Here is a 23,058-nt window from a genome sequence, read left to right as displayed (position 1 = left end):
TCGAAGCCATGGCCACTCGCTATTTCTTCTTTAATCCCCAAATCCAACATCCTCCGCGAAACTCAGCTTCGTAACATTAGCTGAAGTGGCAACTTACTCCGCGGCCCGGCCGGGACAACTTGCTACCCGGAGGAATCTAGGCGGGGTCTCAGGGACTGGTACCCAGATGGAGCTCAGAAAGGAGATGAGACACATGGAGAAGAGATCTATGTCCGAGCAGTCGTTTCTTTTTTCTTTTCGCAGAGTTATACATAGGGGAGAAGGGTCCAGTCGGTCCGAAGGTCAAGATGTCGAGCGTCTTCTCTTGTTTCTTTGCAAGACATCAACAAGAGCATGCTTGTTCGGTTCCATTCTTTTCTTTCAGTCTGTTTGTTGAATCAGTTATTCCTCTAGAGGCTGTTGGACTTTTCTTTCCATCCCTCTTTGTGGGCCGACGACTACCTTACCAGATCCTTTAATGTGTCATTGCTGAGGCAGTGTTCCTGTCACTCCCTTGCACTCTATCCTCCACACAGACCCTTAGCTCTTCTACACACAGCCGCAACCATGTACCTTGTCCCTAGGACATCCGATGAAAATGTACAAGCCGAAGCAGCCCGGTTCGTCCGCGAAGCGTGGGGCTTACAAGGCGCAGCCTACGTTATCGTTATCCTCCGATACTTTAGCAGAATTCGCCAGTTGGGATGGCGGAAGCTGGCGTTGGATGACTTTTTGATGTTTGCTGCTTTGGTGAGTCTTCTTGTGACCCCCTCCTCTTGTATCCAGAGCTAACACCCTCCAGATCACCTATACAGCCGAAACCACCGTCGCCCACGTCCTCGTCACAACCTTCCATGGCCTAGCCAACAACGGCATCACCGACATTGATCGCGCCCTTCTCTCCCCGCAAAGCGAAGAATACCAACTGCGCATCCTCGGCTCCAAAGCGCACGTGGCGGGACTGCTCCTCTACACCACCCTTCTCTGGCTACTCAAGGCGTGCTGGTCGGTTTACTACGCCCGCTTGACCCTGGGCGTGCACAATATGCGCATGTGGGTCGTCGGGGCATACGTCATCATGCCGGCGACGTACATGGCCTGTCTGTGCGTGGCCATATTCAAGTGCGTGCCGTTTGAGAAGCAGTGGCAGATTTATCCGAACCCCGGCAACAATTGCACGCCGGCGGTGAGCGAGTTGCAGACGGTGTTTGTTATGGTGATGAATACGGTAACGGATTTCTATCTGTTGGCGATTCCGTTGCCGATGGTGTGGAAGAGTAATTTGACGTGGAGGAAAAAGTTCTTTTTGCTGTTGATGTTCTCGGGCGGGTTCATCGAGATGGCATTCGGGATTCTGCGGTGTGTGTGTATCTTGACGTTGGGAGATACGGATGCGGCGCAGAGTGGGTATTGGTCTGTGAGGGAGAGCTTTGTCAGTTTTGTGTTGACAAACATGCCCATGGTATATCCGTTGGTCAAGAGATTCATGGAGAAGAGTATCATCTCGCTGAGCGGGGGAACGTCGGGGATCCGCAAGGATGGTGTATCGGGACACAAGGGATATGCACTGGACAGTACTCCCAGCAGTCAGAAGGGAGGGCCGAGGAACAGGGTCGTGATTAGCAAGACCAGCAAACACCCCTTGTCGGACGACACGTTATGGGGAAGTGAGGAGAATATTGTGAGCCCGGACGATGGGAAGATGGTGAGAGGAAGTTGGAGCTCGACAGCGAGCAGTAGGGACATTGCCGCAACGGATGTAATGGCACAGGGCAGTGGAGCAGGGCGAGGAAGGACAATGTCGGTGGAGAGAGGGGCAGACGTGGTAGAACCCCAGAACTCGGGGGGGAGTGGGAGGAATTGGAAGCAGAAGGGGATTATTGTTACACATGAAGTTACGGTGACAGAGGATAGACGGGACGCGTCGCCGGGAAGGAGGTGCTAGATGTGTTTTGGGTTCGTAAGGAAGTTTCCGCTTCTACAGCGACAATATGATAATTATGATTTCTCGTTCAGAGTCCGCAAACACCATTCTGGCAAATGATCAAGTCAAACTTGCAGTCGGCATCGATCGAGCATGGAGAGCCTGTTCAACGTCCTTGGTTAGTTATTCTTCAGGGTAAGACGCAACAGTGTCGACGTACCAATACAAGCCAGAGGATTATCCCCACAGCTAGGGTTTTCCGGGTTCGTAGGTGGCTCGCTCGTGGTAGTAGGTAGCTCGCTCGTAATAGTAGGAACCGGCACTGTGGTTGGTTTGCTTGTAGTTCTCGTCGTGGTGATTGGGGGAGGGATAGGCCGAGTGGTGGTGGGAACGGGAATGGTCGGTCCCGGTGAAGCACACTTGCCTGCCAGGCAAATCCATTCGGCGTCGCAGTCGTTTTCGGTTTTACATGGGTCACCTGGAGGAAGGGGTGTTAGCATGTGGTGGGAGAAGGGGAGTTCATGGGGGCGGCATACCCAAGCAATGGCCGAGCCAGACACAGCCCGGGCCTGGAGGTACCGTGTTTGTGGGATGAGCGGTGGTCTTGATGGTCGACGTGGTCTTGCGCGTGGTGGTCGGCTTGACTGGACCTCCAGGGTTTGCGCACTCGTAGTTGCGGCAGACGAGGTCGCCATCACAGTCTCGGTTGGTCTCGCACTCGTCGCCTGTTCGGCTGTCAGCATGTGGGCAATGCTGGAGAAGCTCTTGGGATCATGTAGGGCATACCGAGGCAATGGCCAGTCCAATGGCACTTCCACTGTCCGCTATCGATGTCCGCGCGGGGAATCAACCTTGCGAGGGTGGTAGAGCCCAAGGCAAGGCTGGCCAACAGGTACGAGGACTTCATGTTGACGAACGGGCGTTGGTTGGGGAACTGACGAGCAGACTAAACGTGGGGATTATCCGAATCTTCCATCCTTATATAAGCCCTGCCGTCCCATCGAGGCCATCTCTCTTTCGTTTTCATCGTATCGGCACATCTCGGTGTTGCTACGTTGACTCCGGATTTCGGGCAGACCACGCGTCCTTCACGGTAACATTTCGCGCCAAGAAGTCGAGAGAAATTATGTATACAGATGGGTCGTACGACGTGGGATAGTGTTGTATATTGCTCGTTGAAGCAGGCTGCCATCTTGTTATATCACCCGGTTGGCGGATCCATCTTTCGTGAATCGGGTAGCGATGTTTATCCAGCGGGGCAGGCATCGAGGCCACTTTATAGCTTGTCCGGGCGACGTTGTTGATCTACCGGCTCGGGTTGGGAATCCGGGGTGCATATTGCGGACACGGCAGAGAATGCGACGAAAGGGAGAAGTTGGGGCGGCTGATGTCTTTGTCTTGGCAGACACTGGCGAAAGACTGACCGAGGGTGTTTTTCGGCAGTCAGCGACGGTGGTGGGATGGTCAAAGTCTGGAATTGGTGAAAGTTTTCGGTGTTGAGGACAAGAGGGGTCATTTGTTTGCAGGAGATGCGTCATCAAGGAACTCAGTAGTAGAGGGGGAATATCGATAATTGGTACTTAGATGGTGCACTATCTTATACATGGCTAGTCTGGCGTATCCCCTGATAGTGCTGTAACTGGCTGCCAACACGTTCCCAACCGTAACAACTTTCCGGATTATTGTTGGTATTTTGGTCCTGGTGATAGAGACAACAGCTGCCGCACCATGGAGAGGCACCATCATTTATCCGCCATCATACCTTACCAATGGCAGTCACAATCAGACGAATCGATCTACCGACGTTCAGTAAGCATTTGCTGCCCCGAATTGACATCCCACCGCTACCCGGCTTCGTGTCCCCAGCCTTCGCCTCGAGATCGAAAAAGACAACCAACGCGATTCCGTTCGGCCTGCTTGGTAACCCGCCGCTCCGAGGTTTCTAGCTACCACATTCTGATGTGCCACAGCTGACACCGAAACAGACCCGAAGCCTTCGCTAAACGCACCTCGCCATCCCGTCTACAAGCCCACGCCCGATTTCCGAGTCCATAGCATGGCTCCCTGGATATTTCCCCAGCCCGCGCCTGGGACTTCGACCGGTACCTATCAGATCTTGGTTTCCTTGTTGAATGCTCCAGTCACTTAAGCATAAACTTGGGAAAGGCTGTGCCTGTGGGCAGCTCGGTGGTGATGGCCATGGTGGCTGTCTGCCCCTAATACCTGACATGCAGGACGAGATGGCGAACGGGCACACAGCTCGCCAGTACAAACGGTCGTTCATGGTGGCACCATTACGCCGAAATAAGACTCGACAACTCAAAGTGAACGGACGGCCCGTTTGGAGACACAAAAACACAAGTGCAAATTTGCCTTGCGCGCTGTCTTGGGTGTGACATCACTCCCTCGCCAGGGTCGAGTATGCTGTCCAAGCAAACACCTGTGAATCGTTCATGCCGTGACACTTGGATGAAACAGTTTCAGGAACGAACGATGGGGTTCGGTCCTTTGTTCAGACAATGGCACTGCAGGTACAAGACAGAGGCAACCCTCGGTCCCTCGGATATCACCAGCACTTTAAGCCTGGAAACACCTGTGGGCAGGTAAAGACCCATAAACAAGCCAAACTTGACAAACGGCTGTTATTGTCTTCACGTTCATTGCTAATATCTAGTAAACAGAGGTTTCTTCACAATCCACAATCATGTTCCTTCCTACCACCGCTTCTCAGCTCATCTCCCATGATATCCACCTAGATCTCCTACCCGTCCATTGTACATCAAAGCTGGTACAACCAAGAGACGGGAACAATCATGAACTCGCGGACTCGGTTGCCTCCTTGTGCAAGACTTTTACCAGCGTTAAAGTCACACCATTGGCCATAGTGGGACGTCTCGACAGTCCTGCGTAACGAGTCCATGTGATTAGGTGTTCCCAAACAGAGAACAAGAGACCATTATGATGTCGGAGTTGGTTGTTCATGTCACCTCATATATGATACAAACGGTCAGCAGTGCCACCGTCACTCACGCTCGCTGCAGGGCCAACGAAGCCAGCTTGGCTCGAGACGAAAGAACGGATGCCGTCGAGGTCGTAGTAGGACAAACTGGCATCTCCCTCAGTTCATCAGGAGGATAAGGACATGTTCCGGGTAGTTTAAGGTCCGGCTCGCCCCTTCACCGGACCTTTTTTCTCCAGGTCCCTGGCTTCCCTCACCAGTCTCTCCTGAGTCCAGTCCTGCCTCAGACACTCGTTCACCTTCAGTCACTCAGCGAGACATTTCACACAATCCATACATTACATAGATCCCAACACAGTTACTCATGTTATCTTTTCACAACCACATCGCGACATGGCTCCTCTCCATGCTCGCTAGCACCCTCTTTGGGTGGGTAGCAACAGCCGAAACCATTGTCATCAAAGCGGACGGGCTCGTCTTTGGCCCCGAGATCATCACCGCCAACAAGGGCGACATTCTCGAGTTCCACTTTTTGCCTAGCAATAACTCGGTCGTCAAGGGCTCCTTTGACCACCCGTGCGAGCCTGCGACGGCGGATACCGAGGAACGATTCTTCTCGGGGTTCTTGCCGGCGAAGAGTAATGAGGAGAGCGTATGTTTTTCTCCCTTTTCCATCCATCCCCCTCTTCCACACATCACTAACCCCCAGAAACAAAACAGCCCTCAATCTTCCGCGTAACCATCGGCTCCACGGCCCCCTTCCCCTTCTACTGCTCCACCCCCGCCCACTGTTCCAAAGGCATGGTCGGCATCGTAAACGGATCTCCCGACCAACTAGCCCAATACAAAGACCAAGCAGCCCGCGCAGCCGCCGCCCAGCCCAACGGCGATTTCCCCTTTGAGAAAATGAACCCGCCTGACCCCTCCAAGCCATTTGGCGGCGAACTGCTCAAGAATCCAGACTATGCCGCTTGGTATGGTGGCGATTCCTCTTCTTCTTCTACCACCGGTACTGGGACGGCGACAGGACCACAGGGGAGTGATGGTTATGGACAAGGTGCTCCTCCTCCTCCTCCGCCGCCACCGCCTCCACCTACTGCGTCGACACCTTCTGCGTCGACACCTACTGCTACATATACAACGACTGGGAGTGGTGATACTACGACTGGGGCAGTGGGAGGTGTGACGGGGACGGTGGTGACGAGTACGGGAACGTTGACTTATACGGTGACGAGTGAAAGTGGAACGCCAGCTGCTTCGAGTGCGCCGCCTGCTGCTAATGGGGCGGTGGTTGTTGGCGCCAGCAGTGGAATCTTTGGGTTAGTGGTCGGTTTGATTGCTTTGGTCTTTTGAGGTTACTTTGTTGAAATGAATTGAGTGATGGTGGTTTGATGATGGAAAATTGTAGGCACTTTTACAGCTAGGAAACTAATGGATTGTAACCTGGAAGCTTTGGACTTTGAAAAAAGTAATGAAAATGTTCGGATACAATCTCAAAGTATGGTGGTGGAAAAATGAAGGAGTGTCCTTGCCAAATGGAGGTCCTATAATGGTCTCAAACCGATCGCAAAAGCCAGAGAGACAAAAAGATCAGGTATTGCTACCCGATAATCCTCGATCCACCCAGGGGTCGAACCTGGAACCTCCTGATTCGTAGTCAGACGCTCTGCCATTGAGCCAGCGGACCGTAGTGAGGTGATTTGATATGATACTTTTTGATTTCTTTCCTTTACATATTCCAGAACATGGGGCGTCTGTCTTGTCAGATTTTTTTTTTTTCTCCAGTTTTACCGCGGGATGTTCCATTCAGACTAGGGAGCACTAGCAGGGGGTAGGAAAGACGCATGCTCCACAGCTCCACAGTTCCCGCCACACGGACCCGCCGGCCCTGGAGATCTGTGGAGCCCAACTGGACAATGACAGACAAGGTCTCCCGGGTAGAAAAGTTTTTCTTCCAAGAGACAGTTTTTGACATTCTGTATTCTCCAAACTTAAACTGCTTGCTTAGGGCATTAATCATCAAGTTCAAGGTCCGCTGGCTCAATGGCAGAGCGTCTGACTACGAATCAGGAGGTTCCAGGTTCGACCCCTGGGTGGATCGATTTTTGCTGTCCTTGCCGTCCCTAAAGTGTCAAGATTGACTTTCTATTTATTTTTGCCTTGCTTTTTCCCACCCCATCCGAGAGACTTTGAAAAGGCGCAATGGGACTTTGTTGATGGCCATAAAAACATGAAGGAGTTTCCCACTGGGTTGTAGAAAGTTGAGCTAAACGGACTGATTCAGATGCAGGCCCAACAGATTCCTAGGCTAATACGCAGGTTTGAGATAGTAAACAATCCTTTCTCCCTGCATTTTGCTCATCTTTTCCCCCAACTTATCATATCTCATACCTCATACCTAAACTACTCCTCCAAGGCAACCTCACACTCAATGATCCCCTCCACTCCTCCTCCCGGTCCATACATACCCAACACCTTCAATCCACATCCATCCTCCAACAGCCGCAGCCACTCTTTTTCCGTCCGCTCCCTAGCCCCAAACAGCACCATCATGTACAGATCCAGATACGTCGCCTCCCAGCTTGCCTTCTTCTCGGGTATGACCTGCTCGTTGATCAATAGCCGCGAATACCCCGGTTTCATCGCCTTCTTGATCTGACTCAAGATGGAAACGCACTTGTCGTCCGGCCAATCGTGCATGATGTGATGGAGGTAGTACGCTCGTGCACCGACAACGGGTTGGGGGGTGAAAAAGTCGTGTTCTTGAAGCTGGACGTACTTTCCGTTGAGAAGAGGGGAAGTGAGAGACGGGGGAGCGACAGCAATGACGGAGGGGAGGTCCTGCAGCACCAGCCGGCCTGGGTGGGAAGGATAATGGGAAACAAAAGTCTGGAGATCGTGGCCGACGTTACCGCCAATGTCTACCAGCATCACTGGGTCAGAACCGTCTGGCTGGGGACAGGCATCAAAGCCCGAGATAAGACGGTCAGCGGCTGGATAGACACTATTGGAGCACCATGCTGGCTGGCCCTGGCAGTAGGCAACCATGTGATCGTTAAAGTGCTCGGTGTTCTTTGCAGTTGAACCAATCACCTCAAAGAAGGTCTCGGAAGTCTGGTGCCCGAACGTGAAGGGGTTGTCGATGGTGGTTGTGGGGGACTGGTAGGCTTTGGTCTTGAGCCACTTGTGTAGGTTGACCATGGCGGGAAGGCAAATGTTCCGGTAGAACTGGTAAGAGCCGGCAATGGGAGAGGTGGTAAGGGCTTTGGAGAAGTTGTTGGGGCGGTACTCGTCTTCGCCGGTTTGGATAATGTGGTTCATGGAGGCCAGGTGGCGGAGGATGCGCCGGAGGAGACCCGGGTCGAAGGAGATGGCTTCGGCAAGACGGGCGGTGGTTTTGGGAGAGCCGTTGTCCTTGGCCATTTCGTGGAAGAGGTTGGTTTCGATGCCGATAACGATGGTGTAGAAATTGGAGGTCTGCAATGTCGGTTAGTGGTGTTTTGACTGAAATAGGACACGTGGTGGCCATACCTCGGCACCGATATGTCTCAGCAGAGTCTCTCTTGGGGTCTCAAGGGCTGCGATCAAAGATCGAGCCTTGGACAGCAAGGAGATACGGGCATTGCGGTCTTGAGCAAAGTCAATGTCGCCCCAGTTGTACGAGGCAATGTCATCGATAAGGCCAGAAACACGACCCAGGTCGCATGGACGAGCGTTGATGGAGATGTCGTTGGGGTCGAAGGATGAGGATGATCTTCTGTGCTTGGCGTTGGGTACATCGTTACCCACGAAGTCATGGTAAAGCTCCTGAATGGAGGGGGCCATGATGCGTTGCAGAATGTGGAATGCTGCTAGAAGGGAACGATGAGGTTGATGATGGTGTCCAGAAGCTGTTGAGGAGAGAAAGACAGCGGTCTTATATCTTTTCCTGGCACACGTCTCGTCATTCTCTTGTTCCCTTTCGACTTTCCATATCACGACCTTGCCCTTCAAGCTGCAAGCTGACGATATCACGCCCCAACAGCTACTAGTGTCATGTCATGTGTGTCTGTGATGAGTCCAAAGGCTGAGCCCTTTGATGGTGTCCACAATGTCGACCATGATCATCCAGAATCCCGCCTGCTCTGATTTGCGACTTTACAGAAGCTAGTGGATGTGAACAACGCTCCATCTACATCGCGATGTCCTCGTGCCGAGCATTATCCTAGATGGGTGGACATGACAACTGAAGCCAGAGACTGACCAGCATCGCCAAGCTGAAGATGGGTTGATCCAGGAAAAGCGGGGGCGAGTGAGGTTAGAGCGCTTGCCAGGACCATACACCCATAGGCATCAACGAGTGTGACAGACGCACTGCCTTATCGACCGTACAATGGCGGAATCGGCTAGCCCCGCACAAAAGAAGAAACGAGGGTGGCCATGAGGCACGCCTTGAGGCTCATCACCTTGACGCTATTCGCGGCAGCCTCGGCACGTAGGCTCGGACACAAGCCCGTAGTGTCGTTGACTATGACGGCGATGTTGATGAAGGAAGGGAGCTTTCGAGTTTGACAGCTGAGGACCCCTTGATTCAGTGGAGTCCTGTAAAGACAATGTCTCTCATTGTTGCCAATTACATACCCTGAGCGTGCGGGTAGCTGGGGTTCACTTCGGGATGTAATGTAGCCGTTCACATTCCCTGATGGAAAACCGAACACGATGGAATCCCAGTGCTCCTTGCAGGACCCACGCAGGCTATCCCATGCCACGCTGAATATACGCTTCCCAGTTCCCACGACGGAGACGTGTGACGAAGAAGTGATGAGAACGTCCTTGGGCGAGGCGGAAGTCGATCGACATGGTCTAATTCGAAAATTTCCATGTCGTATGTTCCATCGGTTTACCGCTTCGGGATAAGGAATATGGAGCACACGCTAGCAAATGCCGAAGATCTCCAAAAGTGGAAGCGATTGGGTGTCATTGGAGTTTTAGTCTTCAGCTCTCAGGGATATATCACACATGTCCCATAAACTAGGCTAGGTTGCTGCTTCTCCATCAACAACACCCATACCAGACGGAAGACTATCCAAAGTCAGTGATTGGAGGGAGAGATGATCAGGCAGACACGCTAGCTGCCTGTGTGTGATTGCCCCAGGGATAGGAAGAACTCTCGAATGGGACTAAACTTGCCCAAGTTGAGGTGTAGTTGATATCAACCTCGGAGGACTCCCATACCCCGCGATACACCGCCGCCGACGTCATTGCCACCTCTAACGCCGATATCGATGCCGGCAGACAACACAGGCAACTCGATATCCATCAAGTGTCTTCCTCCCAACTGCGTAACAAACACCATTTGATCCAGTTCCGTGCCGTTTTGTCGCAAGTCATTTTTCATGCACGAGCACAACCTCTGCACTGATATCTTGCCGTCTCCTCTAGCGTAGGCGCTGTCCAGAATTCTGCAAAGGGTTTGGGTCATCTGCGTTGCTCCCGTGATGCCCCCATTCGAGCTGCTGTTGGGTGTATCTGTTCGGGGCAAGGGAACAGGAACGTAGGCGCCCAAGAGTTGCTTAACGGAGGGTGACGATGCCAGGCCCGGGTCGACCATCAGTTGATCTTCTGCTTCTGTGCTCGTATTCGACCTCATGGAGTGATGACAGTCAAGGATGAGCAAGACGTCACTCTCACTCGACATGATGGGCTCGCGAATGTCCTCCCAGAAGAAATGACTCGAGCCAATCGCATTCGCAAACATCATCCTTCCTCCAACCATGTCCGCTCCCCCAGCATAGTAAATGACTAGCAACTTCTTCCTCCCCTGGCCCGTATCGGAGTCCGCGAGAAACTTGGCCAGCAGGGTCTCCACAGCCGCAGTAGGATAGTCCTCGGGAATCGGTCGGCATTGGACTCGATATCCGAGCCGTTTGAAGCAGTTTCGAACGGAGTCCGTGGAGGTATTGATCCCTTGCCGACTTGAACTGAGTTTGATTGGCCCTTGTTCCTTGGCGGTTATTGTTGTGGTTGTCGTAGCCCAGCTGAGGATCAAGACGTTGACTTCTTCGGTTAGCTGTGCATGTCGACTGCGCTGAGAGGGCGAGAAGATGGAGCTGAACCTGGTTTTTGGTTCTGGTGGTTCGGTCTCGGGTTCAGGTCGAGCAGTACTGAAAGCTAGTGATGCTGGATAAGCCGAGTAAGTCTCGTATAGCTGCTGAGAGTGTGAGAGGAGTGTTGCATGATCTCTGGACCAGTCTTGTGAGTATCTTCTTTCTGTCCGTGCTTTAGCATCTGTATCAAGCCCCTTAGCAGCCGCAGACGTATAGAGGTTGACGGGGCTCTTCAGCTGTGGTTGCAATGATAAACGGGCTCGCTGTGCTTTCGGAGGCGCGACGGTCCTCGACCAGCTCGAATTTTGCGGTGACGACGCCACAGTCTCAATCTCTATATCCCCATCACCATCGGCATCACGGCGAAGATGATGGTCTCTGAACCACGGAGAATCGGGACTGAGGGCTTCGGTGGCGGTGATAGGGCTTTGACTGTTACGGATGTCCGTTAGCCGTTTTGTCTTGGGATCAGATGTCAGGTTGGCCGAACTTACACCTCAAGCTCCTGCAAAGCACCAATCACCATCTCCATGTCTCCGTCCCACTCGAGTCCAACGGGGAGCGACGTCGCTTGGATGTCATGATGATCAGCGCCCCTGGGCGTAGCTTCACTGTCTCCTCTTCCATCCATGCTCCTTGCCGGCTTCGAAGGCGAAGCGTGTACACGAGCGTTGTCAACAGCTCCAGCCGAGAAGTCATGGCGGAGGTTGGCCAAATGGCGATGCCATAGCTGAGTGAAGTCCGTATTGCTGTTCATCTTGGACTTTTGACTGACTGAATGCGGGCCCAGATACGATCTTCTCTGACACAAAGCTTTGTTTGGCCGAGTCAGCTGATAGTGTCTTTGTTTCGCTTGTCAAGCCATTCTGATGTCAAGAGACTACTGATCTAACATTGCTGTTGTTTGTGGAGTGGTAGAAGAAGCTGAGACGTCAGGAAGGGGGGTGATGGCAAAGATAGATCAGGTTCGCCGCCACGCTGCCCACCTACATGGCGTTTCAGCCCAGAGATCTGATCGGGGGGAGGGGCAGGCGGATACCAGATTGCAGAAGGTCGTCACGTCAAGCAAGGACATGTGTTCTTGGCCGCGGGTTGATGTGGGTGGTCAAGGGCTGGCATGCTCTCGGCTAAAGCCTATCAGCCCAGATGAAATTGTGGTAACACTGCAGCTTGTATGTCTCGGAGATGTTGGAGTTTGGGACCGAACATGACCGGGACCACTTCTGACTGGTTCGACCTCACTATACTCACCTTCTTGTGTTGTACCTTGTCTGACATACATACATAACTCGGATGTTATAGAGAACCACCACGGACTTGACCTGGCAGCTGGCCGGTTTTAATGGCAAGATACCATGGCAAGCTGGTTGATGGATGTCACCGAAGGCTGAGGAAATTGGACGAGGGCGATTGACAGTTCAGTTTGGCTGATGTGGGAGGGAACACTGCATTCGAGGAACCGAGGGAGCGACGACAATTGTGTGGCACTTGATAAAGAGTGCCGACAGCGGGAAGAGGGCATCAGCTCGAGAAAATTGTGCTTCGTCAATACACACAGAATTGTTCAATGGATGGAAGAAGCATCACCCATTTTGCAACGGCTTGTGAGGAAGGAGCATCTTGCTGGAGGATTTCTCAAATCAAAATGAATGAAAATAGTTGGGAGAGAATTGCAAAAGGTCTCATTCGGCACACGAAAGGCCTGGAATCACTAAAAGACATAGTAGGCAACTTCTACCAGGAGGCTGAATCCTTGGTAGGGCAAGTCGGGTCGTCGTACGAACAAGGCAGAGTCGAATGGCGATGCTTCGTTACAGCAAGTGTATTGCTTTCGGCGATACACCCCAGAGGTTGAATTTCTGTGGCCAAGTGCAGGTGGTATGCAGTTATCCAATCTATATCCCACTAGCGAAGCCATTAAAGAGGGCCCCACTTGTGCGCGCCAGCTTCCTGGTCTTGGCGCGCTTCAGCTTTTCTGGCGCGTGTTTTATCGTGTTTTCTTGACAGGGAGGACTCAGTTCCCCTCCCCTCGTCACAGTTTCCCCTCCTTCCACTCACTAACCAGTCAGTCCTTGGTCCCTTGGGTTCTCATATCTCTACTTGAATCTTGACCTCGACAACTTCCAATCTCCACCAACTCTCCTTGATACCCAGGTGGACCACAGCAACACCATAACACAATGGCAACACCAATGGCACACTCCAGCGATGCTGGCTTCATGATGTCGGACGGAATCGCTTCGCGAGGAGGAGCTACTCCCAGGGCGCGAAACGGTCATCCCAGTTCCTCTTCAGCTCGTCCACGAGGCCCCCCCTCAGAAAGCCTCGGAGCGGCCAGCGAAGACGAGGGCGAGGAAGGGTTCGCTGATGATCAGGTCCCCGTCCGCTCGAGGCCTCGGAACATTGCCGACATCCCCAGGGTTCAGGATAGGATTGGTGTCATGGTCCAGAGAGCCTTTGAGGCCTTCATTGACGGGTATGAAGATCCAAGAAACCAGCCAAACATGTACTACTTGGTGTACTTGCTGACACCGGCGCCAGCTACGTCGAAACACCCACCTCGTCCGGCCAACCAACCTCGAGCGCAGTCACGACAGACAAGTACTACGTCGCCCAGATCCACGGCATGAGGACCTACTCGTTATCCACCTTCTACGTCGACTACAAGCACGTCGCCTCATGGCAAGACGGCACCCTCGCCGAGGCCATCACCAACTCGTACTACCGCTTCCTTCCCTTCCTCACAGCCGCCCTCCATAGCCGAATCGCCGCCCACGAACCCCAATACTTTAACGAACATCGCCAGCCCACGGCATCCAGCGCCCACTCCACGACAGCCGCCAGCACACGAGGCGCCAACGCGAGCCAGTCCGACTTTGGCATCAAGAACCCCAACCAACAAACCGACAAGCTCTTTGCCATTGCCTTCTACAACCTGCCCCTCGTCTCGCGCGTGCGCTCCATGCGCGCCCGCAACGTCGGCCAGCTTCTTGCCATTAGCGGCACCGTCACACGCACCTCCGAGGTCCGGCCCGAGCTGGCTCTGGCCACCTTTGTCTGCCAGGCCTGCTACGCCGTCGTTCCCAATGTCGAGCAGACGTTCCGATACACCGAACCGACGCAGTGTCCCAACTTGACGTGCCAGAACCGCACTTCGTGGCAGCTGGACATCAGGCAGAGCACCTTTGTGGACTGGCAAAAGGTGCGCGTGCAGGAAAACAGTAGCGAGATTCCCACAGGAAGCATGCCCAGGACAATGGATGTGATTTTGCGCGGCGAACTGGTGGATCGCGCCAAGGCCGGCGAAAAGTGTATCTTTACGGGTGCGCTGATCGTGGTGCCGGATGTCAGTCAATTGGGTCTGCCGGGTGTGCGGAACGTGTCGGTGCGTGATGATCGGGGTGCGGATGCCGGTGGCAGTGGTGTTTCTGGTCTCAAGGCCCTGGGTGTGCGCGATCTTACCTACCGTTTGGCGTTCCTGGCTTGCATGGTCACGCCTGATGTGTCGGCAATCGGTGCTTCTGGCGATGCCCTTCTGATGGACATTGTTGGTACCCTCAACAGCAGCGCGGCGGCCGAAACAGCCGAGACCATCAAGGAAGCCCAGGAAGCTCTGCTGAGCTCCTACACCTCTGCCGAGATGGAAGACCTCCGTGCCATGGTGCACAGCGACCACATCTACGCACGCCTTGTCCAGTCCTTGGCACCCACAGTCTACGGTCACGAAGTCGTCAAGAAGGGTATCCTCTTGCAGCTTTTGTCTGGTGTCTCCAAAACCACCGCCGAAGGCATGGCACTCCGTGGCGACATCAACATCTGCATCGTCGGCGACCCCTCGACGTCCAAATCCCAATTTCTCAAGTACGTCGTCAACTTTGCTCCCCGGGCAGTCTACACCTCCGGCAAGGCCTCTTCCGCCGCTGGTCTTACGGCTGCCGTGGTCAAGGATGAAGAAACCGGTGAATTCACCATTGAAGCCGGTGCCCTCATGCTCGCTGACAACGGCATCTGCTGCATCGACGAGTTCGACAAGATGGACATTGCCGATCAGGTTGCCATCCACGAAGCCATGGAACAGCAGACCATTTCCATTGCCAAGGCCGGTATTCAGGCCACGCTTAATGCCAGAACCTCGATTCTAGCAGCTGCCAACCCGGTCGGAGGTCGCTACAACCGCAAGACCACCCTGCGCGCCAACATCAACATGTCGGCGCCCATCATGTCGCGTTTCGATCTGTTCTTCGTCATCCTCGACGAGTGCAACGAGCAGGTCGACCGCCACTTGGCCGAACACATTGTCGGCCTGCACCAAAACCGGGACCAAGCCATCGAGCCCGAGTTTTCCACCGAGCAACTGCAGCGGTACATTCGTTTCGCTCGCACTTTCCGCCCCGAGTTCACCGACGAAGCCAAGGAAGTCCTCGTGCAGCGCTACAAGGACCTGCGCGCCGACGACGCCCAGGGCGGCATCGGCAAGAACAGCTACCGAATCACCGTCAGACAGCTGGAGAGTATGATCCGTCTGTCTGAAGCCATTGCCAAGGCCAACTGCGTCGAGGAAATCACGCCCGATTTTGTTAATGAGGCGTTCCACCTTTTGCGGCAGTCGATCATTTCCGTCGAACACGACGACGTCGAAGTAGACGACGAGGAAGACGCTCCCGAACCACCCGCCGACTCCCCCGAGGCCTTGCAAGCCGCCGCCGCCGCTGCTTCGCGCGTGCCCGAGGCCGATATGGACGGAGATGGCGACGTCGACATGGGTGGTGAAGCTGCCCGACAGCCGTCTGCGGCACCCTCGCAAGCGCATCGCGAGAAGCAGACGATTTCGTACGACAAGTACATTTCCATTGTGAACCTGATCGTCTCCAAGGTGGCCGAAGACGAGACGCAAGGCTCAGGGGAAGGGATCGAAGGCGAGCAGCTGGTGGAGTGGTACCTGGAGCAGAAGGAGGAGGAGATGGCAACGGAAGAGGAGTATCACGAGGAGAGGAGGTTGGTGGGCAAGGTTTTGAAGAGGATGGTCAAGGTATGTTTCTGCCCCCTTTTTCTTCCTGCAGATTGAGCGACTGCTAATGAAATTGAAAAAAAACAGGACAACATCCTCATGGCGATCCGCGGACAAGGAATTGTTGGCGAAGAAGGTACCGTGGGAGAAGGTACCTCGGCAAGGGCAGAGGGCAACATTGTCTATGTGTTGCATCCTAATTGCGCGGTGGAGGAGTTCTAATGTGTTGTTTGAGTGGATGGCAAAAAAAAGGAAAGGGTACGAAAAGTGTCGCATGGGATTTGGATTGGATCTTGATTAGAGCGAGCGAGAGACCTGGCTGGCTGGCTGGCGTTTTGGAGTTGTGTTGATAGGCTGGACGGGAAAGATATCACGGTCTTGTGTGAATACAATAGAGGGTTGGTTACAATGTATTGCGTCGATGTAACGCATCAACTATCGACATGGGCTAGCATCTCGTGATGGAGTGAGTACCCCGTAAACAAACACCCCTTAACGCCCTGTCATAGTTCATAATCATGTCCTGGTCGTGAAACCTTGGTCGCTCATCCCAGTCCCATTCTATTTGCCCTTTGAAAGTCGTAAAAGCAGTATCCATCAAAATTGGGATTAATCAACGCCGTATCGTAACAGTCGTGAAACTCGTCATCGTAGTCGTAGTCAAAAAGGGACCGAAGTTAAACAAAGTTGGTATACTCGCAATTAACCTACCAAAACAATTAGCACTGCCTACTAAAATAAACCATGGTATCTATATCCCTCTCCTGAGAAAGATCACTCATCATCAATCGACATACCCTTCATCAACCTCTCCATCTCCCTTTCTCTTTTGCTCCCCGCCGTTGTCCCCGGCTCAACCACCGGCACACCCCCAATCGCCTCCAATCTCCTCCTGAGTTCCTCCGCCTCCCTCTCTTGTTCTCGTTCCCTCTCCCTGTCCCTCTCTCTCTCTTCCTCCTCCTTCTCCTCCTTGGCTTGCTTCTCCTTCTCCTGCTCCGCCAACATCTCTTCCAGTTCCTCATCAATCTCCTCCTCATCCACCAATCCACCAGCAGCAGTCGTGCCCGCCTCGGCCAGAATGGTATTAACCTCATCCACCTCGGCCATCTGCTCTCTGAGTTTGGAAGTAAGGTTCTCGACCCTATCAACACCACCGACTTGCTCGTTGAGCGACTCGAGCACCTTGCTGCTGGTTTCCATGATTTTCATCATGGCTACGCTGTCGCTGGCTTGTTGGATCTGGGACGCGACGGCTTCTAGTTGCGTTAAGCTTGCGTAGCGGCCCTCGAGACTCTGCTCGGCGAGTTTCTTTTGTTTGAGAGCCGCCAAGGCTGCGATTCGGTTATTGGACTGCACGGCTTGGCGGGCGGCTTTGTCGAGTTCGGTGATGCGGCCCGCTAGGGCGTGAGTTTGGTGCGTCAGGGAGGAGATGAGTTCCTTGATGGAAGCGACTGTTGTGTCTTCGGGCGTTATGCTTTGTTGCTCATCAGAGGGAGTCTTGATCTTAAAGGTGGAGCCGTCGTAGAGGATGAGGTCCTTGTCGCGCGAGAGAAAGACGAGTAACACGTCGAGATCGGTTTCACTGAGGAGTTTGCCCTCGCTGCCTTGCTCCAGCTTGACCTGCTCGTTGTACGTATGGAGAAAGTGCGCTTTGGACCAGGTACGTTCGAAGCGGCTGTCTGTTAGGGCGGATGCGGTGGTTGCGGCGAACTGCTTGCCGGCTTCTTGGACGTTGGCGACCACCACGTATTGTCCCTTTGGTAGCCCGTTCCCCCTCAGCCAATCTGCTACACCTAGTTGTTTCAAGGCCCAGCCGGCCACACCGCCAGCTACAGCCCACGGTGATGGTAGCCATGGCTGGTAGTATATGCTCGTTGGGGATGTGAGGAAGTCATGCAGCGGTACAAGGTCCTTGGAGGCCAGTGCTTCCCTAATCACTGTGCCCAGGGCTAACGGCCGGCCGTACTTTTTGGACTCGAGAGCGCGGAGGAGGGATTCATCGGAATTGAGGACGAGGAGGTTGGGCGTTGAACCTTTTGGGGCGGGGGCCAAGCCGGAGCGGGCGAGGTGGGCGAGGGCAGAACGCCAGGCGGAGATATTGGCCTGGTAGCCATCGGGGTTGAGAGTGCGGAGGGTGGTGAAATCGGAGTATAGGGCTGGGAGGCGGGCTCTGTGGAAAAGGAGGTTAGCTGGGAACACCCAAGATGAAGCGAGGCGGCATCAGTCGAATGGGCAAAGACGCACTTCCTGAAGCTGGGCTCGTGTTGGACTAGGTAGTCGACGAGTGATTGTTGGTTGTTCATGATGTTGGTGTCTCGGAGTTTCTGGTAGTGCTACGCGGGAATCGAAAGCGAAATTAGTGTAGGTGGGACAAAACAGATGATGGAGTCGCGAGCACGCGGTCGGTCGACAATGGTGAGCGATGGGCCGGCTGGGAACCTTTGTGGCTTCGTTGCGACAACAAGGCCAAAACAACAGGTCAAAGAAGCAGCACTTCTTGCATGCTACCAGTCAAGCAGGCTTGGATTGGCTGTCGCGCGTGTTGTCGCGAATGAATGAAGGCGCAAAGATGTGGCTGGGCGCAAAACAGCCTACCATACATAGCCTGGTGGTGGTGGTGATGACATGCACATGCAGAAAGAAAACAAATCGAGGGTGTGTCGTCACTGTGGTGATGGAGTTACAGTGGGCTTTCCTTATCTTATCAGTTAGTTATAGACGAGGACCCCTCCCGTCATGTTGATCTAGCGCCCAGCTGGGACGGGGGGACTGCGTTGATGAGCTACCCGGACATCCTCGGTTTATTTCCTTCTTTTTTTTTCGTGTGTGTGTGTTTTGTCTCAGCGCAATGGACTCTTAATGATGATTTCGGGAGGTTTGAAACTCAACAGACGCATATGGGAATCCATATACTTGTAGGAACTGATTGCAGTGATGACACCCAAACACCATCACCCAGACGACGGGAATGGGTGTAGTGGTGGGGCAGAAAGAAGGCGGTGGTGATTTCTAGACACTTTGAAGACCAGCGAGGTTCCCGAATTCTCCACTTTTCAGCAGCTCTTCCCCATTTTTCAGCAGCTCCAGTGCGTGCTTTGAATGCCAAGACCGAGCACCAACAGCCCAATGGCGGCTGTGATTCGGCGAATCGCCAAAAAGTTGACTGCATGGTTTCCTGGTCACGATCCGACCTTCTTTCGTAACGAACTTCCACTTCCTTGACCCTCACTTTATTCTCTCCATCCACACACGGGTGTTCGGTTCAGGTTACTCCCTACGCTGTACACTCTCACACACTCCTTTGTTTAATGTCGCGGTAAATAACCTGTTGGCTACCTACTCACTGGCCCGCACCATCTACCGACGAAACCCGAACCCTCCTCTCTCTCCTCTCTACCTACCTATCCATAGCTACCTACTAGATCAAGATGAACTCGTCCGTTCTTCCCAAGGCAGCCCTCCCGGCTCGCCACTTCTCTCCCGCGCAAATATGTCGTCGCCAGAGGTTTAGAGCCTGTGCCGGAAGAAAGGCTTCTGCTGCTGGCTTTACTGTAGTTGCTAGGCCTCGCACCAGCCGCTCAACCACACCCACCACTTCTCCCACGAGGCCTATCTCGAAGCCAAGGGTAGGTCCTGATGACGTCTTTGTTCACTTTGGCTCCGTGACTTCGATTCATCCACATGCTGACCAGCTCCTGCTTAATCCATAGACCTTCCACACCACCAACCGCCTGCTTGCTACACCTCGCGACCCCTACGGCGTACTGGGTGTTGACCGGAGCGCCTCGCAATCCGACATCAAAAAGGCCTACTACGGCCTAGCCAAGAAATACCACCCCGATACGAACAAGGACCCCAACGCCAAGGACAAGTTTGCCGAGATCCAGTCCGCCTACGAAATCCTATCTGATCCCGAGAAGAGGAAGCAGTTCGACCAGTTCGGCGCTGCTGGCTTCGAAGCAGGCGGCCACCCCGGCCCTGGTGGTGAACCGTTTGGCGGCGGGCACCCCTTTGGCGGCTTCGGCGGACGCGGCGGCTTCGGCGCAAACATCAACCTCGATGATCTCTTCTCAGCATTTACCGGTGGTGGCCGTGGTCCCTTTGGCGGCGGCGGCGGCGGTCGGGGTCCGTTCCAGCCCGAGATTTTCGAGGGTGACGATATCGAGGTGCAGGTGCAGGTGTCGTTCATGGAGGCGGCCAAGGGAACCAAAAAGACGATTACGATCCTGCCTCTGAAGCAATGCGGCACATGTAGCGGTAGCGGTTTGAAGAAGGGCACTCAAAGGTCGACGTGCAAGTCGTGCGGCGGTTCCGGTCAAAAGGTCGTCACGGTCATGGGCGGTTTCCAGATGGGCACCGTTTGCAACGCCTGCAACGGCAGCGGCACGGTGACGCCCAAGGGTTCCGAGTGCTCGACTTGCTCGGGCGACGGTGTGGTGAGGGAGCGCAAGACCTTGGTGGTGGATATTCCCGGCGGTATCGAGGACGGCATGAAGCTACGCATCAGCGGCGAGGGTGACGCGCCCCCATTAGGCAGACAGTCAAACCCCAACGCCCAAGGCACCCAGGGCGACCTGTACGTCCACGTCCGGGTTGCGCCCGACCCCAAGTTCCAGCGTCACGGCTCCGACATCCTCTACACGGCAACGATACCGCTCACCACAGCCATTCTCGGCGGCGAAGTCACCATCCCCACGCTCGAGGGCGACGCCAAGGTCCGTGTCGCCACTGGCACCAACACCGGCGACAAGATGACCATGGCGGGCAAGGGCATGCCCAAGCTCAAGGGCCGTCGCGGGGCCAAGGGCGACCTGCGCGTCGAGTTCCGCGTCAACATGCCCAAGTATCTGAGCCCCAACCAGCGTACCATCATCGAGATGCTAGCGGACGAGATGGGCGACAAGACGGCCAAGCGCGTTATGGACATTCACAGGACGTCGTCGACGTGAGACACCCCGGCCCCCTTTGGATTACAATTATTCTTGGATAAGAAAGTCTTGCGGTTCGTTTGGCAATGGTAATGGCCAGCTAACTTTCGACGCACGTCTAACAGATCTGGGACTTCTACCGATAACACTGCTGAGGACCACAAGAATGAAGGTTTCCTCAAATCGCTGTGGCATAACTTGACCAACCCTGCTCATCAGCAAAAGGATGGATCGGAAGAGGCCAAGAAGGAGGATGGCGAAAAGAAGGACGACACCAAGAAGGAGTAAGGCGGTCCGAAACATCAAGATGAAGAATGGCATCATCCCATATCGGCATTGGTGGGTGGAGGAGAACGGACTGCAGGGGTAATCACCTATCAGCGGTCGGGCTCGCACAATAATCAGGCGTCTAGACGTCTAGACACATCTCCGACACATCGATCGGCTTACCTCAAAAGGATTTGGGCGGCCTCTGTTTTGGATGGGCGGCGGCGGCGGCGGCATGAATCATGGCGACGGCGAGAGAAGGGAAGAAGACTGTACACTACCAGAATCCAAGACGGACAGGGCAGTGTTGTTGTAAGTTTCACCCAAACGAGATGCAAATGGCAATGTACATTACATATACAAACTACACTCTAGATACCGAGAACCATTTGGGTTCATTTCTTGTATACCTACCTACCTACCTACCTACGGAATCTGTCCCCAAGATTGTTATCTAGAAGGAACAAACAGTCAGGTTTTCATTCACTTCAGTTGGGTCACTGCCTGATTTGTCGTACTGTTCTCATCGGTCACCTCCCCATCTTCGAGATGTATCAACCATACTTGTTCGTGGTAAATCTCCTCTCATTCGATATGCTATTCGCTCGTTGGACCTCACAACCTCTTTTCTCAGCCACAGTACTTATACCCAGCTACTTAACCAAGTAACTCATCTCCCCGTCACTGACGAGACTCACACGAGCTCCTCATTCGCTTATATTCTCCCTTTTCCTCTTCTTCATCCATTTGATCACTGCATCTCGCCCTCTTCTTACTACCTGTAGAGGTAGTACTCTGGTCTGTATTCCCCCCCTCTGTCTGCACGTACTTCACCGGCATTTCACTCCCCTTCCTCCTCCCCCCAAAGCCACCATTACTTCCATTACTTCCAAAACAACTTGCCTCCTTTGCCTCCTTTACCTCATGCGATGACGACAACGACAGCCGTGGTAGCGGCGGCATGTGCGCATCCCCCATCTCCGTATCCCCATCATACCCCCTCTCAAATTCCCGTGCATCCTTCCAGTTATAGTGACTCCCACTACCCGACGATACATCCATGTCTACCATCTCAACATCTCCATCTTCATCGTTGTACCCACTCCCAATTTGAAGCCGAGCACTATCCATCCTTCCCCCCTTGGCACCCGGAAACCTCCGTACATCCTTTACATCCCGTTCCTCACGTACCCGTTGCTTCAAACTCGGGTAGGACTGCACCCCCCATCTCCTCGGGACTTTCTCAGAGGGGGAGGAAGAATTTAAATCTGACGGATTGTTCATCCAGGACGGAGGAGGAGGAGGAAGTTGTGTCGGTGATGGGAATGGTGTTGACGACGACGACGACGACGACGACGACGACGACGACGACATCTTATTTGCTGATCCTTGATGAACTTGATAGTGGGGGGCAGCAACGTTCCTTCGTCTTGGCTTGTACCCGGGATAGAGATGGGACGAGTCGACCATGTGTAGGCCGTGGACAGCCAAGTCCATGTCGGAGTCGTAGGGATTTGTACTGCTGTGTTTTTGGGTACGTCGACGGTTGTTGGTACCTCTGCTGATTGTGTTTGTCTTGGAGGAGGCGGAGGAGGAGGATGAAGCTGGATGTGGGGTGGATGCCCCCTGGAGAAGTGTCGGAGTTGCTCGTAACTGCGTCGGGCGTTGGGCGTCCGTGGTATCGGTGATTACCTGGAGATCTGTCTTCTGCGAGAGGTTGGGTTGTCTGATGAAATTGTTCGAAGAACGAAGCGAGACGGACGGCTAGAATACCAGAGTGGTTTGACCCCGTTTGCCGGATATTTGTAGTGAAGAGAGAATGGAAGACTATCCGTGACGATTGTGATCACGACGGATTTCGAGCCTCGATAATCTTGTGCGAAGAAAAAAATGAAGGGTGTGGCAGA

The 23,058-nt window shown here is 53.8% G+C and overlaps 9 protein-coding genes and 2 non-coding genes across 13 annotated transcripts; 5 read left to right on the top strand and 6 right to left on the bottom strand.

Annotated features, from left to right (window-relative positions):
• Positions 1-259: 259 nt before the first annotated feature.
• On the top strand, positions 260-2,002 carry NCU05189 (hypothetical protein). Its single transcript, XM_957095.2, has 2 exons — positions 260-729; positions 782-2,002. The coding sequence occupies exons 1-2, from the start codon at positions 547-549 to the stop codon at positions 1,922-1,924; spliced, it is 1,326 nt and encodes a 441-aa protein (XP_962188.1). The 5' UTR covers positions 260-546; the 3' UTR covers positions 1,925-2,002.
• On the bottom strand, positions 1,992-2,810 carry NCU05190 (hypothetical protein; the record flags this gene model as incomplete). The annotated part of the gene is made up of 4 exons (XM_957096.2): positions 1,992-2,065; positions 2,124-2,381; positions 2,440-2,628; positions 2,690-2,810. 4 exons carry the CDS (start codon positions 2,808-2,810, stop codon positions 1,992-1,994), a joined length of 642 nt encoding a protein of 213 aa, XP_962189.2.
• A 2,297-nt stretch (positions 2,811-5,107) lies between these two features.
• On the top strand, positions 5,108-6,471 carry NCU05191 (hypothetical protein). The gene is made up of 2 exons (XM_957097.3): positions 5,108-5,514; positions 5,583-6,471. The coding sequence occupies exons 1-2, from the start codon at positions 5,227-5,229 to the stop codon at positions 6,213-6,215; spliced, it is 921 nt and encodes a 306-aa protein (XP_962190.2). The 5' UTR covers positions 5,108-5,226; the 3' UTR covers positions 6,216-6,471.
• Positions 6,472-6,477: 6 nt separating this feature from the next.
• On the bottom strand, positions 6,478-6,549 carry NCU15212. Its single transcript has one exon. It is a non-coding gene; the product is annotated as a tRNA-Arg (tRNA).
• Positions 6,550-6,891: 342 nt separating this feature from the next.
• Positions 6,892-6,963, top strand: NCU15211. Its single transcript has one exon. It is a non-coding gene; the product is annotated as a tRNA-Arg (tRNA).
• Positions 6,964-7,110: 147 nt separating this feature from the next.
• On the bottom strand, positions 7,111-9,043 carry NCU05192 (O-methyltransferase). The gene is made up of 2 exons (XM_957098.2): positions 8,394-9,043; positions 7,111-8,339 (listed from the first exon to the last, which is right to left on the bottom strand). The coding sequence occupies exons 1-2, from the start codon at positions 8,685-8,687 to the stop codon at positions 7,266-7,268; spliced, it is 1,368 nt and encodes a 455-aa protein (XP_962191.1). The 5' UTR covers positions 8,688-9,043; the 3' UTR covers positions 7,111-7,265.
• A 114-nt stretch (positions 9,044-9,157) lies between these two features.
• Positions 9,158-11,884, bottom strand: NCU05193 (hypothetical protein). The gene is made up of 3 exons (XM_957099.2): positions 11,443-11,884; positions 9,483-11,380; positions 9,158-9,416 (listed from the first exon to the last, which is right to left on the bottom strand). The coding sequence occupies exons 1-2, from the start codon at positions 11,703-11,705 to the stop codon at positions 10,054-10,056; spliced, it is 1,590 nt and encodes a 529-aa protein (XP_962192.1). The 5' UTR covers positions 11,706-11,884; the 3' UTR covers positions 9,158-9,416; positions 9,483-10,053.
• Positions 11,885-12,942: 1,058 nt separating this feature from the next.
• Positions 12,943-16,459, top strand: NCU05194 (DNA replication licensing factor mcm6). Its single transcript, XM_957100.3, has 3 exons — positions 12,943-13,424; positions 13,490-15,977; positions 16,044-16,459. Exons 1-3 carry the CDS (start codon positions 13,129-13,131, stop codon positions 16,176-16,178), a joined length of 2,919 nt encoding a protein of 972 aa, XP_962193.3. The 5' UTR covers positions 12,943-13,128; the 3' UTR covers positions 16,179-16,459.
• On the bottom strand, positions 16,335-18,827 carry NCU05195. 2 transcript variants are annotated; one of them, XM_011395831.1, is made up of 3 exons: positions 18,201-18,827; positions 16,754-18,126; positions 16,335-16,663 (listed from the first exon to the last, which is right to left on the bottom strand). In XM_011395831.1, the coding sequence occupies exons 1-3, from the start codon at positions 18,257-18,259 to the stop codon at positions 16,659-16,661; spliced, it is 1,437 nt and encodes a 478-aa protein (XP_011394133.1). In that variant the 5' UTR covers positions 18,260-18,827; the 3' UTR covers positions 16,335-16,658. The 2 variants fall into 2 exon arrangements, with proteins under 2 accessions (XP_011394133.1, XP_011394132.1); XM_011395830.1 differs by having other exon boundaries at positions 16,636-18,126.
• Positions 18,828-19,050: 223 nt separating this feature from the next.
• On the top strand, positions 19,051-22,518 carry NCU05196. 2 transcript variants are annotated; one of them, XM_011395832.1, is made up of 4 exons: positions 19,051-19,582; positions 19,667-20,901; positions 21,010-21,724; positions 21,786-22,518. In XM_011395832.1, exons 1-3 carry the CDS (start codon positions 19,385-19,387, stop codon positions 21,170-21,172), a joined length of 1,596 nt encoding a protein of 531 aa, XP_011394134.1. In that variant the 5' UTR covers positions 19,051-19,384; the 3' UTR covers positions 21,173-21,724; positions 21,786-22,518. The 2 variants fall into 2 exon arrangements, with proteins under 2 accessions (XP_011394134.1, XP_011394135.1); XM_011395833.1 differs by having other exon boundaries at positions 21,010-22,005.
• On the bottom strand, positions 21,574-22,648 carry NCU05197 (hypothetical protein; the record flags this gene model as incomplete). Its single annotated transcript, XM_957103.1, has 3 exons — positions 21,574-21,605; positions 21,850-21,926; positions 21,981-22,648. 3 exons carry the CDS (start codon positions 22,646-22,648, stop codon positions 21,574-21,576), a joined length of 777 nt encoding a protein of 258 aa, XP_962196.1.
• Positions 22,649-23,058: the final 410 nt, after the last annotated feature.

The sequence above is a fragment of the Neurospora crassa genome, linkage group IV, assembly GCF_000182925.2.
Source record: "Neurospora crassa OR74A linkage group IV, whole genome shotgun sequence".
Lineage (NCBI taxonomy): Eukaryota > Fungi > Ascomycota > Sordariomycetes > Sordariales > Sordariaceae > Neurospora > Neurospora crassa.
The sequence above is the reverse complement of the archived record's forward strand: the minus strand, read 5'-3'. Positions and strand labels throughout refer to the sequence as shown.

Excerpts from the sequence above, each read along its gene's own strand:
- NCU05189 (XM_957095.2), top strand. The coding sequence starts at position 547 with ATGTACCTTGTCCCTAGGACATCCGATGAAAATGTACAAGCCGAAGCA. Across the intron at positions 730-781 it reads TTTTGATGTTTGCTGCTTTG|ATCACCTATACAGCCGAAAC; the intron begins GTGAGTCTTCTT and ends AACACCCTCCAG.
- NCU05191 (XM_957097.3), top strand. The coding sequence starts at position 5,227 with ATGTTATCTTTTCACAACCACATCGCGACATGGCTCCTCTCCATGCTC. Across the intron at positions 5,515-5,582 it reads CGAAGAGTAATGAGGAGAGC|CCCTCAATCTTCCGCGTAAC; the intron begins GTATGTTTTTCT and ends GAAACAAAACAG.
- NCU05192 (XM_957098.2), bottom strand. The coding sequence starts at position 8,687 with ATGGCCCCCTCCATTCAGGAGCTTTACCATGACTTCGTGGGTAACGAT. Across the intron at positions 8,340-8,393 it reads TGAGACATATCGGTGCCGAG|ACCTCCAATTTCTACACCAT; the intron begins GTATGGCCACCA and ends CCGACATTGCAG.
- NCU05193 (XM_957099.2), bottom strand. The coding sequence starts at position 11,705 with ATGAACAGCAATACGGACTTCACTCAGCTATGGCATCGCCATTTGGCC. Across the intron at positions 11,381-11,442 it reads GCTTTGCAGGAGCTTGAGGT|TCAAAGCCCTATCACCGCCA; the intron begins GTAAGTTCGGCC and ends CATCCGTAACAG.
- NCU05194 (XM_957100.3), top strand. The coding sequence starts at position 13,129 with ATGGCAACACCAATGGCACACTCCAGCGATGCTGGCTTCATGATGTCG. Across the intron at positions 13,425-13,489 it reads TTTGAGGCCTTCATTGACGG|CTACGTCGAAACACCCACCT; the intron begins GTATGAAGATCC and ends CACCGGCGCCAG. Across the intron at positions 15,978-16,043 it reads TTTTGAAGAGGATGGTCAAG|GACAACATCCTCATGGCGAT; the intron begins GTATGTTTCTGC and ends GAAAAAAAACAG.
- NCU05195 (XM_011395830.1), bottom strand. The coding sequence starts at position 18,259 with ATGAACAACCAACAATCACTCGTCGACTACCTAGTCCAACACGAGCCC. Across the intron at positions 18,127-18,200 it reads CACGAGCCCAGCTTCAGGAA|AGCCCGCCTCCCAGCCCTAT; the intron begins GTGCGTCTTTGC and ends CCTTTTCCACAG.
- NCU05196 (XM_011395832.1), top strand. The coding sequence starts at position 19,385 with ATGAACTCGTCCGTTCTTCCCAAGGCAGCCCTCCCGGCTCGCCACTTC. Across the intron at positions 19,583-19,666 it reads GGCCTATCTCGAAGCCAAGG|ACCTTCCACACCACCAACCG; the intron begins GTAGGTCCTGAT and ends CTTAATCCATAG. Across the intron at positions 20,902-21,009 it reads ATTCACAGGACGTCGTCGAC|ATCTGGGACTTCTACCGATA; the intron begins GTGAGACACCCC and ends CACGTCTAACAG.